The sequence below is a fragment of the Eubalaena glacialis genome, chromosome 9, assembly GCF_028564815.1.
Source record: "Eubalaena glacialis isolate mEubGla1 chromosome 9, mEubGla1.1.hap2.+ XY, whole genome shotgun sequence".
Classification (NCBI taxonomy): Eukaryota; Metazoa; Chordata; class Mammalia; order Artiodactyla; family Balaenidae; genus Eubalaena; species Eubalaena glacialis.
Genome location: NC_083724.1, coordinates 114691047 through 114709179, shown reverse-complemented (window position 1 = coordinate 114709179; position 18133 = coordinate 114691047). Strand labels below are relative to the sequence as shown.

At 46.3% G+C, this 18133-nt stretch overlaps 1 protein-coding gene across 2 annotated transcripts in view; it reads left to right on the top strand.

Annotated features, from left to right (window-relative positions):
• FBXO16 (F-box protein 16) overlaps window positions 1–15254 on the top strand; it is a 66183-nt gene extending 50929 nt beyond the window's left edge. Inside the window, exon 8 of one of the 2 annotated variants that reach the window (XM_061199460.1) lies at window positions 15118–15254. In XM_061199460.1, coding sequence (XP_061055443.1) covers window positions 15118–15126 — 9 coding nt within the window. In that variant the 3' untranslated portion in view covers window positions 15127–15254. Of the gene's footprint in view, window positions 1–4795; window positions 4993–15117 lie in introns of those variants that run through there. The other variant, XM_061199459.1, reaches the window with a different exon arrangement.
• Window positions 15255–18133: the final 2879 nt, after the last annotated feature.

The window sequence follows — 18133 nt, the reverse complement described above, 5'->3', positions numbered from 1 at the left end:
TATCCACTGTGCCACCAGGGGAGTCCCCAAGGAATTTCTTTAAGTACTGTTCATACACGCGGGCACACACACACACACACATACGCATACTCTCATATATATAGTGAACAGAAAGTGATGGTATACTACCAATTGTATGAAAAAGGAGAGGGGGAGAATATATTTGCATTTTATGTGTATATTTGCTTGCAATGTATAAAATATCTCTGGAAGGATACAGAGGAAAAAAAGATCATCTTGGTTGCCCTTGAGGAAGGGAACTGGAGGGCTGGGAGGTGAGTGGGGGAGATTTTTTTCACTGTCCCTTTTTGTATCTTTCCAATACTGAACTATGTAGAAAAGTAACCTGTTCAAAAATAAACAATTATTTTTAAAAAGCGAGAAAAGGGAAAAAAGTCAGTGGAGCTGTAGGCAAAAGCTCTTAAGAGAAGAATCCCATGTAGGATAGAAGTGTTGTAAAATATGTCTTGCCTGGTCTCCAAGTGCTCAGAAGTGAAAATAAACCACTTGAAATAGGGGTTCAGCTATCCTGCTAAGATAGGTCCTTGTTAAGTCTCTGCACTGAAAAAATGGACTTTTCTGGGGGAAGGACCGAGACGGAGTTTCACAGCAAGGCAGCAGCCAAAGATGAGTAGGAAGTAAAAGGTTTGATGAGCCCCAATGTGAAGGAAAACCCTAGTCTTTCCCTCCTGTTGTAGGAAAAAACCTCAGCTCTGTCTATCTCCTAAGTGCTTCTTTTACTTCTCACACAAAACACACGTTTCTGGCACTTCTGGTCACCAACTGTGTGGGAGTTTTCCCCACACCAAGCAATTCTCTGCAACACCAGCTGGGTTGCCTGCAATTTAACTCAGTTCTGGCACCATCTACCTGGAGACGGCATCAGAGCCCACAGGATAAGGGCTCAGTCCCACAAGACTCGTCTCTGCCCTCCTCCCCCGCATTTCAGTCACCAGTGTCACCTGTGCTTCTGACCAAGCAGCTATAGATCAGAGGTTCCAACGACCCCCTCCTTGGGTTTGGTTAATTCGCTAGAGCGGCTCACAGAACTCAGGGAAACATGTTTACCAGTTTATTAAAGGATGTGATAAAGGACACAGGTGAACTGCCAGATGAAGAGACACATAGGGCGAGGTCTGGGAGGGTCCCAAGCACAGGAGCTTCTGTCCCCGTGAAGTTGGGGTGTGTCATCCTCCCGGTGTGGATGTGTTACCCAAAAAACTGGATTTGCCTTTTGGTGGGTGTCGAGCCAAGAAACATGGCCAAACCAAAGAATGGGAGAAGGAAGGAATTATTATCTGCAGCAAGGAAGGAGAGGGACTTCCCTGGTGGTCCAGTGGTTAGGACTCCATGCTTTCACTGCCGAGGGCCCAGGTTCAATCCCTGGTCAAGGAACTAAGATCTCACAGCACCGCCAAAAGAAAGGAGAACACCAGGGATCTTTCCCAAGCTGTGCCTCCCCGAATAGCAAAATTGGGGAAGTTTGAAACTAAGGATACACGCATATTCGTGAAGGATCTTAAGCAGTGGAAAATTCAGTGTAGAATTGGGGCAAAGGTTGACAGAGTGCAAGCTTCAACTGATTGAAGTCACGAGGGTCAGAAAAGGTCAGCATCATCATTCCATCCTCCAGCTGGGTGGCGGCCTTACTTTCTGCCCCCAGAGATATGTATGTACCCAACGATATGTATCAAATTGTTATGTATATCTCTCTTTTTTTTTAACATCTTTGTTGGAGTATAATTGCTTTACAATGGTGTGTTAGTGTCTGCCTTATAACAAAGTGAATCAGCTGTACATATACATATATCCCCATATCTCCTCCCTCTTGCGTCTCCCTCCCACCCTCCCTATCCCACCCCTCTAGGTGGTCACACAGCACCGAGCTGATCTCCCTGTGCTATGCGGCTGCTTCCCACTAGCTATCTATTTTACATTTGGTAGTGTATATGTGTCCATGCCACTCTCTCACTTCGTCCCAGCTTACCCTTCCCCCTCCCCGTGTCCTCAACTCCATTCTCTACATCTACGTGTATCTCTTGAGGAGAATCTAGGACTCTTTTATCACAGAACCATTGTTTCTTGACTGCTTTTTCTTTGTTCCTGCATTCTTTTGTTCCCTTAAGATCATTAATTACTGAGACCTGTTTACGGGCAAGCATCATGGCCAGGCTTAGATCACAAAATGGCTTAGGCCAAAATGGGTTCTCTTGTGTCAAGAAAGCCATGCCTGGTTCTCTTTTCTCCGGGGACCCCCTACCCTTTCTGCTTATAATACCCAATGTTGGTGTAAAAGAAATTTCCAGTTATTTTAACCAGATCATCAGATGCTCTGGACCAAGACCCAAGACTGTCAGATTTGTACCCTTTTATATAACTTCCCCATATTTTGCCCTTAGATCTTGTCTTTTCTCTTGTAATGATGGACATTAAAGTCTTAAAATGAAAAGGGTCTGCAAACTTGTTTTCAGGGACAGCAAGGAAGCCTGTATAGTCAGGCCACTCAAGATGGCTGTTCTCTTGCTCTCCGTACGTCCTCTGCCCTACCAGGACCTGCGTCACCTATATCTGACGCATGTGACTGACCTTCCTATGTACTTGCCTCCGCCCCAGCTAGTGATTGTTCTTATCAAAGGGGTGGTGAGGGGCGTGCCCCTCTACTGGTTTCCCTGGTAACCAATGAGACCACCTGACGTCATTTCCCCTATAACTGGTAATCTCCCCCCCGCCCCGCCCCCACCCTGGGAGCGAAGACTGCCGCCGTGTCCTGTCTGCCGCCTGCTGCAAATGGGGGGACCTTGCTTCAGACATGTAAGCTCCCCCATCCATTAAACCATTGATGTCTCTGTTGTTGACTTCGGGCTCTTTCTTCAGTCTTGAACCTGGGCAAGTGCAGGGCCCATAGGCCTGCGGGGTGCAGCCCAACAGGTGGACATAACGAGACCATCTTCGGGAACCCATCTAGGAGGGATGAGAAACCCACAGTCTGGGTAGGTGGTGACGGTTACCAGCAGGAGAGGAGGGGGGCGGGGGAGTCCCTGGGACCTGCCAGGGCGGAAGAGGAAAGCTTGAGGGGAGCCTGCCTGGGCCTGTGAATCTTCCTGGGGGGCTTAGGAGAAAGGGTTCCTCCAATACAGTGATAAATTATGCTTTGCACTGTAATAGGATTAAATTTGGAACTGTTACAGATAAGGTGTTACTAGCCCATTCTTGTATCACAGAAAGCTAGGGTTTGTCTCCATTCAGCAGGTATTATTTTATTTTCATTGTTCCTAAAATGATACAAAGGAAGGCTTCTGTTTGTTCTCTTACCTTATGCTGATCTCAGAACAACACAAAAATGCTGACTGTACGCTGACCTTGAAACAACACTGAAAACTTCAAACACGGGAAGATGATTTACTCCCATTCCTTCCCCCTTTCCTCCTGGATTCGAACAACTGGCTATGTTTAACCCCAGTTTTGCCTACTCTTTCCCAGAAAAGTCACCAGCAAACATGGATGGATCTACTAAAGGCAGGACTGTAGATTCAACAGGGTGTGGGATTCCAGCTTTGTTCTCGGGGACCTGACTGACAGTCTCATCAGGAGACAGATAATTATTGGGTTGGCCAAAAAGTTCGTTCAGGTTATCTATGTCATGGAAAAACCCGAGCGAGCTTTTTGGCCAACCCAATACATTCAGAAACGGGTACTAACGCCCGAGAGCGTACGTTCAGTGCTAAGTTAGGGGTCTGGATAATAATGGCTTCAGGAATGCAGCTGAGGCAGAAATCCCTGAGGGTCAAGACACTGAAGCTTCTAGGAGAAGAGGGGCCTCCAAGGACAGATATAGAGAAGGAGTAAAGAGCACACCTGAGGCAGGTGGAGGGTGTGGGCGAGACCGCCCCTGCGGCACATCTCTGTGGACGAAGAGGGACCTGGTTCGCTGGAGGCAGCAGTCATGGCGGAAGCAATTTCTGATTCAATGACAGTCTAAAGTAGGATTTTCCCCGGATTAATAGAAACCCTGTGTGTTGCAAACATAGCCGTCAGAGCATTAGAGGGATGTAATGGATGATCTGACTGCTGGGACTTGGCAGCTGAATGTGGAATCGGGGAGGGGGACAGTGTTTAAGGAGGTTCAGCATCTGTACATCTGCCAGCCCTCCTATGTCGCTCTACACACAGCCGGGGCCAAGATAAGGGTGAGTGTACATCCCTCCTGCTCCCTGCAAGCTCAGCTCGTATTATTTCTTTCTCTTGATCTCTCCATTCTTTCCTCTTTCTGCTTACGGCCAGATGTCGAGGAGAAATCCTTTCTCGCTGTGAGTTTTGGTTGGAGTGTCAACCTGTGACATTTGCCTTTTGCGTGCATGCCCAGATTAGTAGGGAGGATAAACGATGGGAACTCTACCGATACCCACCTGGTCTAAGAATCACGAGTCTCCAGACCCAGCTCTAATGCCTTTCAGCTCCATGAACTTGAGCTGGCGCTTAAACTACCTGTTCTTCGGTTTCCTTTATTTGTGAAACGGAGATGTTAATACCTCCCTACCTACCTCGCAGAATTTTCTTGAGATGCAAATGAAATATAGTTGTAAGAGCACTTTGGAGACTAAGGAACTTATTATTAGTAACTCAAGGTGAAGATGGCGGGGACGGGGGGAAGGTGGTGAAGTTGGGAAACTCAATACCTCCCATCCAGCCCGGTGATTTTATAAAATCCTTTTTTATCATTTAAATAATGTTAACTATATAGCTTTTTTGGATGTTTTAACGACTCTCACTCTAGTGATATCTTTTTCCTCCCTAGATATCCCTAAGTGCAGAACCCAGCACCCCCGTACACATTCCAGCTCATCTTGCTTGGCTTCCACATCGACCAGTGGGGCTCCCAGCCACTGAAGCAGCAACGAAAACTCTCATGCAGCATCTCCAGAGACACTCTGGGCTTCAATCATTACCCCAGGCCTTCCAGCCAAAGTTGATTTAAAAATGTGAAAGGATTTTTCTAGAAATGACAGGCTGCTCTACATGGAGAGTTAGATGTTACTTGGCTCCTTGATTAGAAACAGTTTAGGTACCTTATCGTGAAAGTGAGTCCTACAGTATTTCGGTAAAAGGTATTCATGGCACAGATGTTGACGTATTTACAAACTGAGATAGAAATGTGATGATAGATACCATGGGGTTGATCAAGGGACATATGATAGCACCGTTGGTGAGACTGGGTGTGTGAGGCAGGGTCCCAGAAGGATACGGCCAGCACATTCCCAAGGCTACTTGAGCAGTTTAATGATGGGAGCGTTTACCATGGTGTCTTAGTTTTCTAGGGCTGCCGTGACGAACTACCGCTGTCCGAGTCCACGCAGGCTGCTATAACAAAAGTACCGTTGACAAGTGGCTTATAAACAACAGACGTTTATTTTCCTACAGTTCTGGAGGCTGGGAAGTCCAAGATCAAGGTGTGGGCAGGGTTGGTTTCTTCTGAAGCCTCTCTCCTTGGCTTGCAGATGGCCGTCCTCTCTTGGTGTCCTCACAGTGGTCTTCCTTCTGCATGTGTCTGTGTCCTAATCTCCTCTTATTATAAGGACACAAGTCAGATTGGATTAGGGCCCACCCATATGACTTTGTTTAACCTTAATTACCTCTTTGAAGATAGTCTCTCCAAAGACAGTCACATTCTGAGGTCTCGGGGGTTAGGACTTCAACATAGGAGTTGGTGTGGGGCGGTTACAATTCAGCCCTTAACCCACACTGTGGGCGGGGTTAAGAGAATCAAGACGAGATGGTGAAGCCCCTGGAAACTAGCAATAGCAGAAGCCTTTATCATCCTTTGGCCTGAAGAAGCAAAAGAGAAAGGGCGTGCTATTCCTAGAACCCAGTGAGAGCTGTCGCCACGGGAGAGGGACTGCCCAGCCTATGGTATATGGTGGAGGAACGCAGCCATGATGGAGACCGGGACCTAGCAGGGAGGGAGGGAGAAGACCCACCCCTCTCTCTTGCCACTCTTCACACTCCAACAGCACTTCCCTTTGGTCAAACCCACCTGGAAGTCAGAGAACAGAGAAGCCTGGGGGATGCAGCTCGTAGGTGTCAGCCTTTGAGGCAGGGAACAGGCTGACAGGTGTGGCCAGGAGTGGGCGGGGAGGGGTAGGATTTGAGTGGGACGATGAAGAATCACCAGCACGGTGGTGGAAACGTAGACATTTCCAAAAGAGGAATTATGATGCATATTCAGGCAACGTAAATGGGCTTTAAAGAGTTACTGGAAAACAGAAAATGCTACTTAACTGCAAAAATATTAGTCATACATTCTAAACTAAACCACCTACTCATGTAACCATTTCCAGGTCCCAAAAGTGACCATTCTAGGATACTTATTTGCGTAAGTAAAGCAGGATGGTAGAAAAACAAATATGTTTGTCCATCTTGTCATGTTGAACACTTATGTTCTTACTTTATATACTGTAATATAGGTATTTTCGAATGGTTCAAAATGGTGACCTGGCAGGATGGCCCAAGATACAGTGGTTTGGATGCCCAAATGATCGGTGGAGGACAAAACATGACCAACTTACAATTGATTGGTTTGTATCACCCAGGATGAAGCTAATATGTGGCTCTGAGGCAGAGAAGAAAGAAGACACACCCAGAATGAGACCTTGTGTTCTTCCCATGGGCAAAGCAGATGGCTGTCAGTTAGGGTTTCCTCTTCCTGGGGCCTGAGCCCTCATGGTCAGCCCCCAGGAGCCAGGGACAGCTGTGTAAGCTGGGGTGGGGGGACCTGCAGCTCCGGGATCCTGCCCCACTTTGTCCCAGTGAACGCCTGTGAATATGTCAGGAACCAGTCATGTTGGAGGCCTATGTTTGAATGGGCCAGTCTGGAGTAAGTCCCCAGCCCCTTCTGGAATAAACCAGGATACCCTGGGGCAAGGACATAATCAAGAGAAAGAAGGGCTCGTCCAGTACAAGTGGCTCCATCTTGTCTTAAGCTGAATTGGGTTATCTATTCCTGTGAAACAAACCGACCCCAAACTTAGTTGCTTACAGCTGTCTGTTATTCTCCTTTTGAATCTGCAGTTTGGGAGGGGCCTGGGGGAGAGCTTGTCTCTGATCCACACGGCATCTTCCCCCCAGCAGAGGGCTGGAAGGTCCACCTCCAAGATAGTGCAGGGGCATGGCTGGAAAGTTGGTTCTGGCCGTCCACTGGGCACTCAACAGGGCTGAGGGTTGGGGGCCTCTGCTCCTCTCCACGTGGGCTGGGATTCTCATCGCATGGGGGGGTGGGTTCTAAGGACAAAAGTCCCAAGAGAGCCAGGTGGAAACTGAATCACATTTTTATCCTAGCCTTGCGTTGGGCTGCACCCCACAGGCCTGCAAGGCCTGCACGCGCCAACTTCAAGACTGAAGAAAGAGTCCAAAGTCAACAACAGAGACATCAGTGGTTTAATGGATGGGGGAGCTTACACATCTGGACCAGGGTCCTGGAGCGACACCCCACCGTGTGTGGTGCATGGCAGGCAGGATGGGGCGGCAGTCTTCGTTCGGGGTGGAGGGGGGTGGGGAAGTGGAGATGACCAGTTATAGGAGAATTGATGTCAGGTGGGCTCATCGGTTTCCAGGGAAACTAGCAGAGGGGCACGCCCCTCACCACCTCTTTAATAAGAACAATCATCAGCTGGGGCGGAGGCAAGTACATAGGAAGGTCAGTCATGTGTGTAAGACAGGGGTCCGCAACGCCCGGGCTACAGACCAGTACCAGTCCGCCGCCTGTGAGGAACCGAGCTGCACAGCAGGAGGTGAGTGGCTAGCTAGCGAAGCTTCATCTGCCGCTTTCCATTGCTCCCCATCACTCGCGTTACTGCCTGCACCGTCCCGCCCCCTCCAATCCGTGGAAAAATTGTCTTCCGTGAAACCGGTCCCTGGTGCTGGAAAAGTTGGGGGCCGCCGGTGTAAGATATAGGTGAAGCAGGCACTGGTCGGGCAGGGGATGTACAGAGAGCAAGAGAACAGCCATATTGAGTGGCCTGAGCACACAGCTTGGAAGTCTCCAAGTCACTCCATCATCCCCTGGTGATCACGAGGCTTGTCCAATTTCAAGCAGAGGGGTTGTAGACTGAGGAGAGTTGCAAGGTTCTGGAAGAACACGTGGGATGGGAAATATTATTACGGCTGTCACGGCTGTTTCAGAATAGAAACCAAATCTCTGCCTCAGGATGGTACCTGTCTTGGAAGTCTCCAAGTCACTCCATCATCCCCTGGTGATCACGAGGCTTGTCCAATTTCAAGCAGAGGGGTTGTAGACTGAGGAGAGTTGCAAGGTTCTGGAAGAACACGTGGGATGGGAAATATTATTACGGCTGTTTCGGAATAGAAACCAAATCTCTGCCTCAGGATGGTACCTGTGTGACCTGTACCTATCATTGGTCACAGCCTAGTTATGTGAACTAGGTACATCCCCTGTGTTAGTCTGCTTGGGATGCCGTATAAAATACTATAGACTGGGTGGCTTAAACAACAGAAATTTATTTTCACTCAGCTCTGGAGGCTGGAAGTCCGAGATCCAGGTGTCAGCAGGGTTGGTGTTTGATGAGAGCTCTCCTTGGGTTGTCTTTTTTCACTGTGTGCTCACATGGCCTTTCCTTGGTGCCTTTGCAGAGGGAGAAGGAGAGGGAGAGAGGAGGAGAGATGTCTCTCCTGGTGTCTCTTCTTATAAGGACACTAATCCTATCAGATCAGGGCGCCACCCTTATCACCTCATTTAACCTTCATTACGTCCTTAGAGACCCCATCTCTAAATACAGCCCCTCTGGGGGTTAAGACTTCAACATATGAATTTGGGGGGGCACAAACATTCAGTCCCTAACATCCCCCATAGTGATATGAAATAGATGACACTTGATAAATTTATATTGATATTCATTAATTCAAGAAAACTTCATTGAGCACTTATTGTGTGCCGGACTCTCTACTAGGCTCTGGGAATACAGGTAGGAGAAAAAAACTGTTCCTGTCTTTAATGAGTTTATAACTGCGAGGGAGACAGAGCAGCCGTTACAATACAGTGATCGCTGCCAGGAGAGCTTGCTGTGACAGCTCCTGGAAGGAACAAATATACCGCTCCGTGAGGCTGCAGAAGTGATGTCCAAGCAGAAACCGAGGATGAGGAGTATTGAGTAGTAAACGGGGTGGGACAGACAAGGGGATTAAGAAAGAAGATACACGGAGGCCTGAGGTAGAACTAGGGTGACCACGATCCTGGTTTGCCCAGGGCTGTCCTGGTTTTAGCACTAAAAGTCCCATGTCCGGAAAACGCCTTGGCCACTGTGCCTTCTCCGTGGAACCGTAAATAGTCCAGTAGAGCTGGTGCACAGAGGAGTGGGTGTTGCCACAGGACTGGTGGGAGAAACGCTGGAAAAGTAGGAGGAGCCCAAACAGGAACTGAGACACACTCAGGAGTTAAGACTTTCTCTTGGAAGTAGTTGAGCCATCAATAAGTGATCTTAAATAGGGGAGCAACTTGCTGAGACTTGCATTTAGAAAGAGCTCTATCTGCTGGATGATGAAGAAGAGGGACAATACTGAAGGCCAGTCAGGAAGCCATGGTGGTTTTCCAGGGAACAGAGATGGGGACTTAAAGTAAAATAATGGAAGGAGATGGAGAGACCCAGAGGATTCAGAATGTCTTAAGGAGAAGTAACAGAACTTAGAAATACACATGTCGGAGGTGAGAGAAGGAGAAATCAAGGATGACTCCCAGATTTCTGGCTTGGGCAACTGGAAAAAGTCTTGGGAAGTCATTAAGATGGTTTGGAAATACCTTCCCCACTGCACCTGACATGAGAATACAAACAAAGCAGCCCTTCTTCTGCTTGCCATACAGCTCTTGTTGACCTAAAATCTCTGTTATTGTGCAACTGCCCCAGAAATCTCAGGTCCATACAGCCAGGAGACTGTGGGAACATCGGGATAAGGAGGAGGCTTGGGGCGAGAGGGGGAAGGAGAGGGGTGTTTATGACACTAGATTCTTCCTCAAGGTTTATGTACACTATCTTTTTTAAGCTTCACGAGAATCTTACAAGGGAGGTAGGTGGAGACTATTATTCCCATTTCAGAACTGCCGGATGGGGATAAAGAAGCATGTCCCCGGGGCCACTGCCACAGAGCTGCAGAGCTGGGCTCTACAGTGAGCTGTGTCTGACTCTGAAGAACTGCTCATTCCACCATGCTGCTTCCCTAATTAGCACACTAGTTTCTACCGATTGGATATGTGGTCACATCTACTGCCATGCCTTCATTCTACCTTCATTCTACCTTCATTCAGCATTTGAGAAGGATGCAGGGAATTCCCTGGCGGTCCAGTGGTTAGGGCTCCACGCTTCCACTGCAGGGGGCATGGGTTGGATTCCTGGTCCGGGAACTAAGATCCCGCGTGCCTTGGCGTGGCCAAAAAAAAGAGAGGAGGATGCGAACCAAAGTAAGGGCTCTACCTCCTTCAGGGCCCTAAGAGGCTAGCTGAAGGCTGCTTGCAGGAGCAAGGTTTGCAAGAGAGCTTCTTAATCCTCTGTAACTGGTCCCCGTGCTGATGATACCTGCAAAACTCCGAGAGCCATACTTCCTGTATAATTATCTTTGTGAATGTCAAGGCCAGACGAAGCTTTGGAGACGGTGTCCCCGTCAACAGCCTGTTTAGGGAGGGAGGGATGGAAGGGAGATGAAACTCAAGGGATAGGTAGCCATGGGCAGGACACTACAGGAAAGAAAGGAACACGGGAGGAGTCCCCAGGGCCTCCCTCCCAAAGATGGGAGTGCACAGTGAGTTTGTCTAAACCTCAGAAGGGGCTCTGGAAACCTGACAGCCATGTAAGTGGCCCCTACATGGAGGCTGCCCTCCCAGGTCCCTCCAGGACCCTGGAACTGGAGCCTTAAGAGAAACCTGAGAGCCAACTCAAGCTCCTTCGTAACCAGCCACATTTACATTTTGATGCGAATCTTATCTCCTGTGGAGTCTTAATAGATAATCTATTCATTTTGCTTATAGTAACCTAATCCATTTTGCTTTTAGTCTTCTACTGTTATTTCTGCATGGATTTTGTTTCCGTCCCTCTTCTAGATTGGGAATTCTTCAAAAGATCCTAGTTTCGCTCTCTCCATGTTTTCACATTTTCTTTTATGCAGTAGGCATGTGTCTGGAGTTTGTTGTCGTTGGAAGTGTCATCAGAAGATCTGAAATGTTCATTTCTCAGCTGGCTTCTTTATTCACTGACACTGGCACAGAAAGGACACAAGAGGGCGCTCCTTCCCCTCTTATCTGCGTTCAGGGAGCTGCACCTTTTCTGCCCCTTCAGGTCTCTCTTGAAAACTTAGACACGACTGACGTTGGTGAAAACATGTTTTTTACTGCTACTGGGGAGAGGCTTTGGGGAATTTTGAATATTTATACTGACACACTTAGGGAAATATTTATTCAGCTCAAGTCTTTGATTCCATTTGAATCAAACAAATATTCACATAGTCAGTTTTGGAAGAACTTATAGTCTAAGGAAGAAACATCTATTTTAAAAATTAACCAACCACTTTATACCCATTGGGATGGCTATTATGAAAAATGAAAAATAACAAGTGTTGGCAAAGATGTGGAGAAATTGGAAGCTTTCTGCATTGCTGGTGGGAATGTAAAATGGCAGCTGCTATGGAAAATGGTATGGTGGTTCCTCATAAAGTTAAACTCAGAATTACCATAAGATCCAGCATTTCCACTTCTGGGTATATTCCCCAAAGAACTGAAAGTGGGGACTCAAAGAGATATTTGTACACCCATGTTCATAGCAGTATTATTTGCAATAGCCAAAAGGTGGAAGCAACCCAAGTGTCCATTGACAGATGAATGGATAAACAAAAATCTACTTAATTCTACTAAAGCATACCTTTAAAGATGGAAGAAAAAAAAAAAAAAAAAAAACCCAGACCGAGAGAGATGTATCTTTAAGCCCTGTTTCGTATACAGCCTTATCTCTTACCAAGGTGCCTTAGAGTAGTGAAGAACCTCATGGCCGTGCATCGCCATGTCTGTCAGGGAGAGAGCCAAGGTTTCTGAATATGGCCCCTGCTAAGACTAGTGTCCCACCCACCTGGGCTCCTGGTTCCATCCCCTTTGGTCTCCTGGGACCATGCTCTCTCAGTTTAGCATCTTTCAGGTGCCTACATTTTTTACCCCACAATTTACCACTGGTCTTTAAAATGTTATCATTTGACCCAGCCTTGTTCCTCTCCTTCATTTTGCTAAACACTTTCCTGCAAGTTACATGTGTGTCTTTCTTTTGTTCTTCAATAACTACTCTCCTTAACCTGGTCTCAGCCTTAACCTCATGGCAATTGTACTGTCATGGTGTCTTAGTCCATTTGGGCTGCTAAAACAAAATACCATAGATTGAGTGGCTTAAAAACAACAGACATTTATTTCTCACAGTTCTGGTGGCTGGCAATCCAAGATCAAGGTGCTGGCAGATTCGGTGTCTGGTCAGGCTCCTCTCCTTTGTTCACAGCCAGCACCTTCTTCCTGTGTCCTCACCTAGCAGAAGGGGTAAGGGAGCTCTCTGGGGTCTCCTTTACAAGGGCACTAATCCTACCAATGAGGGCTTCACCCTCATGTATTAATCGCTTCCCAAGGGCCCCAGCTAGTAACCCCCGGATTTCAACATGAATTTTGGGGGGACACAAACATTCAGATCATAGCACATAGGTTACCAGGACCCTCCTCATTGCCAAATCAAATGGCCTTTTCTGTGTCTTCATTCGACTTGACCTCTCTGTAGCATTTGGTCTAGACAAGCATTCTTTTCTTTCTCTCTTTTTTTTTTTTTTTTTTTTTAACTTTTTGGCCCCTCAGCATGTGGGATCTTAGTTCCCCGACCAGGGATCAAACCCGTGCCCCCTGCAGTGGAAGCGCAGAGTCTTAACCAATGGACCACCAGGGAAGTCCAAGTTCTTTTCTTTTTAGAAGTCTGTCCCCATCTTGGTGACTGCTGCTGAAGCCTGTTCTCTCCTCTAGCTACTGTCTTATTTGACTTCTACCCACTACTGGCTTCTCCAACCCTGGTTCTTCTCCATCCCTTAACTGTGGTCAGTCCCTTGAGTCTGTAGCAGCCATCTGTTTACTCTATCGACATTGTTGTGGTCTCGCCTTAGAGGTCATCAGATCTGTGTCTACTTTACCAGATTATGATGATGACTCCCAAATCTCTATCCCCAATGCAGACCACCCTCCCTCATTTAATCCCACTCTTTCCCCAGATTTACAGGGTGTTTGCGCTTTGGATGTTCTGCCAGTACCTCATACTCAGCAGCCAAGGATGTTTCATTTATTTCTTTTTTATTTATTTATTTATTTGGCTGCATTGGCTCTTCATTGCTGTGTGGGCTTTCTCTGGTTGCAGCAAGCAGGGGCTACTCTTCGTTGTGGTGTGCAGGCTTCTCATTGCGGTGGCTTCTCTTGTTGCGGAGCACGGGCTCTAGGCGTGCAGGTTCAGTAGTTGTGGCACGCGGGCTCAGTAGTTGTGGCTCACGGGCTCTAGAGTGCAGGCTCAGTAGTTGTGGCACACGGGCTTAGTTGCTCCACGGCATGTGGGATCTTCCCAGACCAGGGCTCGAACCTGTGTCCCCTGCACTGGCAGGCAGATTCTTAACCACTGCGCCACCAGGGAAGTCGCTCGTTTCTTTCTTTCTTTCTTTCTTTCTTTTTTTCTTTCTTTATTTATTTTTGGCTGTGTTGGGTCTTCGTTGCTGCGTGGTGGCTTTCTCTAGTTGTGGTGAGCGGGGGCTACTCTTCGTTGCGGTGCGCGGGCTTCTCATTGCTGTGGCTTCTCTTGTTGCGGAGCACGGGCTCTAGGCGCGTGGGCTTCAGTAGTTGTGGCATGCGGGCTCAGTAGTTGTGGCTCGCGGGCTCTAGAGTGCAGGCTTAGTAGTTGTGGTGCACAGGCTTAGTTGCTCCGTGGCATGTGGGATCTTCCCAGACCAGGGCTTGAACCCGTGTCCCCTGCATTGGCAGGCGGATTCTTAACCACTGCACCATCCAGGAAGCCCCCCTCGTTTATTTCTTAAACATAAAATGAGGCAGGAAGGATCTTAGACACTTCTGACAGGGCTCCCCCACTCGGCTTCATGATTGTGGGGATCATTTAACTTCTGTGAGTCTCAGTTTCTTTATTGGGGAAGAGATTTACTTCCCCAAAATCCTATCTGTGAGGAATAAGAAAAAATATCTGAGTGTGTGTGTGTGTGTGTGTGTGTGTGTGTGTGTGTGTACTAAGGTAAAATAGGGACTTCCCTGGTGGTCCAGTGGTTAAGATTCCACACATCCATTGCAGGGGTCACGGGTTCTATCCCTGGTCGGGGAACTAAGATCCCACATGCCATGCAGCACAGCCAAAGAATTAGGAAAAAAAAAAAAAAGTAAGGTAAAATATATCGGTGCCAAGGAGTGGCAGAGCAGGGAACGAGAGGCCGTGCCTTCTCCTGAGCGCACCATCGCACACAAATGGAATCTCAGGTGGTCTAGAGATGCTTGTACATGAGCAGGTGCGCTGTCAGGGTGGTCTGCCCTGCCTGCTGGCATGGAAGCACATGTCATTCCTAGATCTGGCATATTCTTCCCCACTTTGTCTAGTAGAGTCTCTTACTCATCAGTTGTCAAGGAACTAAGAACTGATATGCTCTCAGAAAGGTGCAATTCTAACCCAGTACGATCGAAATCATCTTATTTTGATAAATACCACCGATACCTTCAATTTTCTGTCATGGTGGTTCTCAACCCCAAAACACTTGAGGGAAATGACTTTCCTATTATATCAGTGGCTCTCTGTGCTGATGATTCTGGGAGAGTGCATAAAAATCGGGGCGTGTCATGAGTGTGATTTAGAACTCGGGAGAGCATGCGCCCTGAGTTGAGAATCGTGGCTCTATTATAAGACAATCTTACAGAAAAGCCCAAATAAATACTCCCTTGCTAATATCATTGAAACACCAATAACTGATTTTTCATGAGACCCCATCCACTTGTCATCGGTGTATTTAACATAGATAGCAGCCTTTTGTACTAAAAAAAAAAAAAAAAAAAAGTTGTTTCTCTTCCAGATTCCATAAAGGATTCTAAAAGCTGTAAGACAGGATCCCTGCAATCAAGGAAACTACAACGTAGCAGGAAGGTTTCTTATAGAAAAGAAACAACTGGAGGGCCTCAAAACTCTAGTCTTCATTTTAAAGGTGTTAAGCATGGTTGTAGTTCAAAGAATATAGTCGAGGGACTTCCCTGGTGGCGCAGTGGTTAAGAATCTGCCTGCCAATGCAGGGGACACGGGTTTGAGCCCTGGTCCGGGAAGATCCCACATGCCACGGAGCAACTGAGCCCGTGCACCATGGCTACTGAGCCTGCACTCTAGAGCCTGCGAGCCACAACGACTGAGCCCGCAAGCCACAACTACTGAAGCCCACGCGCCTGGAGCCCGTGCTCCGCAACAGGAGAGGCCACAGCAATGAGAGGCCCGCGCGCCGCGACGAAGAGTAGCCCCCGCTCTCCGCAACTAGAGAAAGCCCGTGTGCAGTGACGTAGACCCAACAAAGCCAAAAGTAAATAAATAAATAAGTAAATAAATGTTTAAAAAAAAAAAAAAGAATATAGTCAGTGTGGGCCAGGATCATTAAAGAGTTTTGTGACAGTGAATCTTGCCCCAAGCCCCAAAGGAAGGGTGAAGCTTGGATAGACAGAGAGGAGGAGACAACAGGAGGAGCATGAAGACAGAGGTAGGAAAGTTTGCTACCAGGAGGGGTGTAAAGGCTTGACCCTTACCCTTTGAGGGCAGAAGAGGAAGGGCGGATGGGGAGTGTGGGGCTATGGGTAGGCAAGACCTGAACAAGATGCAGTAAGGAGCCTTTGTGGGTTCTTGCATGGAGAAATGACACGACAAAATAAGTAAAACATAGAAGGTGAGATATTGGTCTTGGGAACGATTTTTTGGATTTGACACCAAAAGCAAGGGCAACAAAAGTAAAAATAAACAAGTGGGACTACATCAAACTAACAAACTTCTGCCCAGCGAAGGAAACCATCAAGAAAATGAAGAAGCAACCTACAGAATGGAGAAAATAATTGAAATCATATATCTGATAAGAAGGGGTTAACATCCAAAATATATAAAGAACTCATACAACTCAGGAGCAAAAAAAAAATCTAATTTTAAAATGGGCAGAAGAAGAATAAAATAAAATGGGCAGAAGAACTGAAGAGACATTTTCCCAAAGAAGACATACAAATGGCCCAAGAGGCACATGAAAATGTGCTCAACCTCACTAATCATCTGGGAAATGCAAATCAAAACCACAGTGAGATATCACCTCATACCAGTTAGAATGACCATCATAAAGACATTAAGACAAGCAATAACAAGTGTTGGGGAGAATCTAGTGAAAAGGGAACCCTTACACACTACTGGTGGAAATATAAATTGGTGCAGCCACTGTGGAAAACAATTTGGAGCTGCCTCAAAAATTTTAAAATATAACGACCATATGATCCAGAATTCCACCTACAGGTATATATCCGAAGGAAATTAAACAGAATATTAAAGAGATGTCTGCATTCCTGTGTTCATTGCAGCATTATTCACAATAGCCAAGATAGGGAAACAAAGTGTCTGTAAACAGATGAATAAAGAAAATGTGTATATAAACATGGAATATTATTCAGCCATGAGAAAGAAGGAAATTCTGACATTTGTGACCACATGGATGGACCTTGAGGGCATTATGCTAAGTGAAATAAGGCAAAGAAAGAAAAACAAATACTGCATGATATCACTTATATGTGGAATCTGAAAAAAAAAAGTCAAAACTCATAGAAACAGAGTAGAAAAATGGTTGCCAGGGGCTGGAGGGGGGATGGGGGAAACAGGAGAGGTTGGTAAAAGGGTACAAACTCAGCTGTAAAATAAAAAAGACCTGAGGATCTAACGTAAAACATGGTGATTATGGTTGATAACACTGTGCTGTATAATTGAAATTTGCTAAGAGAGTAGAATTTAAATGTTCTCACCAAAACAAAAAACTGCGTTTTAAAAAGATTCCCAGGTGTTTCTTATGCACTTTGATGTTTGAAGAACACTTTTCACAGTAACATAGTGAGTTAGAAGAGATTATTATGATCTTAGAAGTTTTCACCAAGTAGAGAATTGATTTGTTCCTTTAAGGCCGGACGGGGTTTGTATGGATAGGTGTGGGCCTAGACAGAGTTCCAGGGAGATAAAATTGTTTATGCAAAGGAGGAAAAAAAAAAAAAAAGCGAATGTGAACAGAGATTAGACAACTTTTTCTGAAGTCAAGGATTCATGAAGGGGAGTAGTAGTGATAAGATTGGAAGAACCCTGAAGAAGAGGCCTCGGTATTTATTCGGGAGTGCAGTGTTTTCTCTAACGTGTTCATGATGAAATTTTGATATATTTCCTTCCATCATCCCAAAGAGAAACAATTTTAAGAAAGAAAATGACTATACCTTTAATATCATAATGATCACTACTACCAGCACGTGTGCCCAGGAGAAAACCAAGCTGTTAAAATAAATACGATCCGCAATTGCCAAATCTTTGTTATTATTTACTTGCTGCTGGTTCATTCAGTTTGTCATCTGCTAATGCTAGCAGATAAAAGTTTGGATCCTTACTACTAAGGAAAAACAAATACCGGGGGGAAAAAAAAATTACAAGTTGAGGAAATTCTACCCTTTAAATGTTCTTTTCTCTATGAATTGGGGAAAGGTCAAGGTTATTTGATACGAGGGCAGACCACCTTGGTTCAGCTCATAGAACATCAGACTTCCCAGGGAATATGGATTAAGTCCCACTGTCAACCGTGGGAAGTAAGGACCCGAAAGGATAAATGTGTGCTTTTAGGCAGATTACTTTGGTAACTGTATACACACTGGGTTGTTGAAGGGAGCAACCAAAGACAAGAAGACCAGTTAGGAGATTAGAGCAGTAAACAGCAGTAATCCAGACTTGAGATGGAGTAATAGGACCTTATATTTACCCTACTTTATGTTATACACATTCTTTTCACAGGCACTCCTTAAAATGATTATGTGAGGAAGTGTCATTAAAAA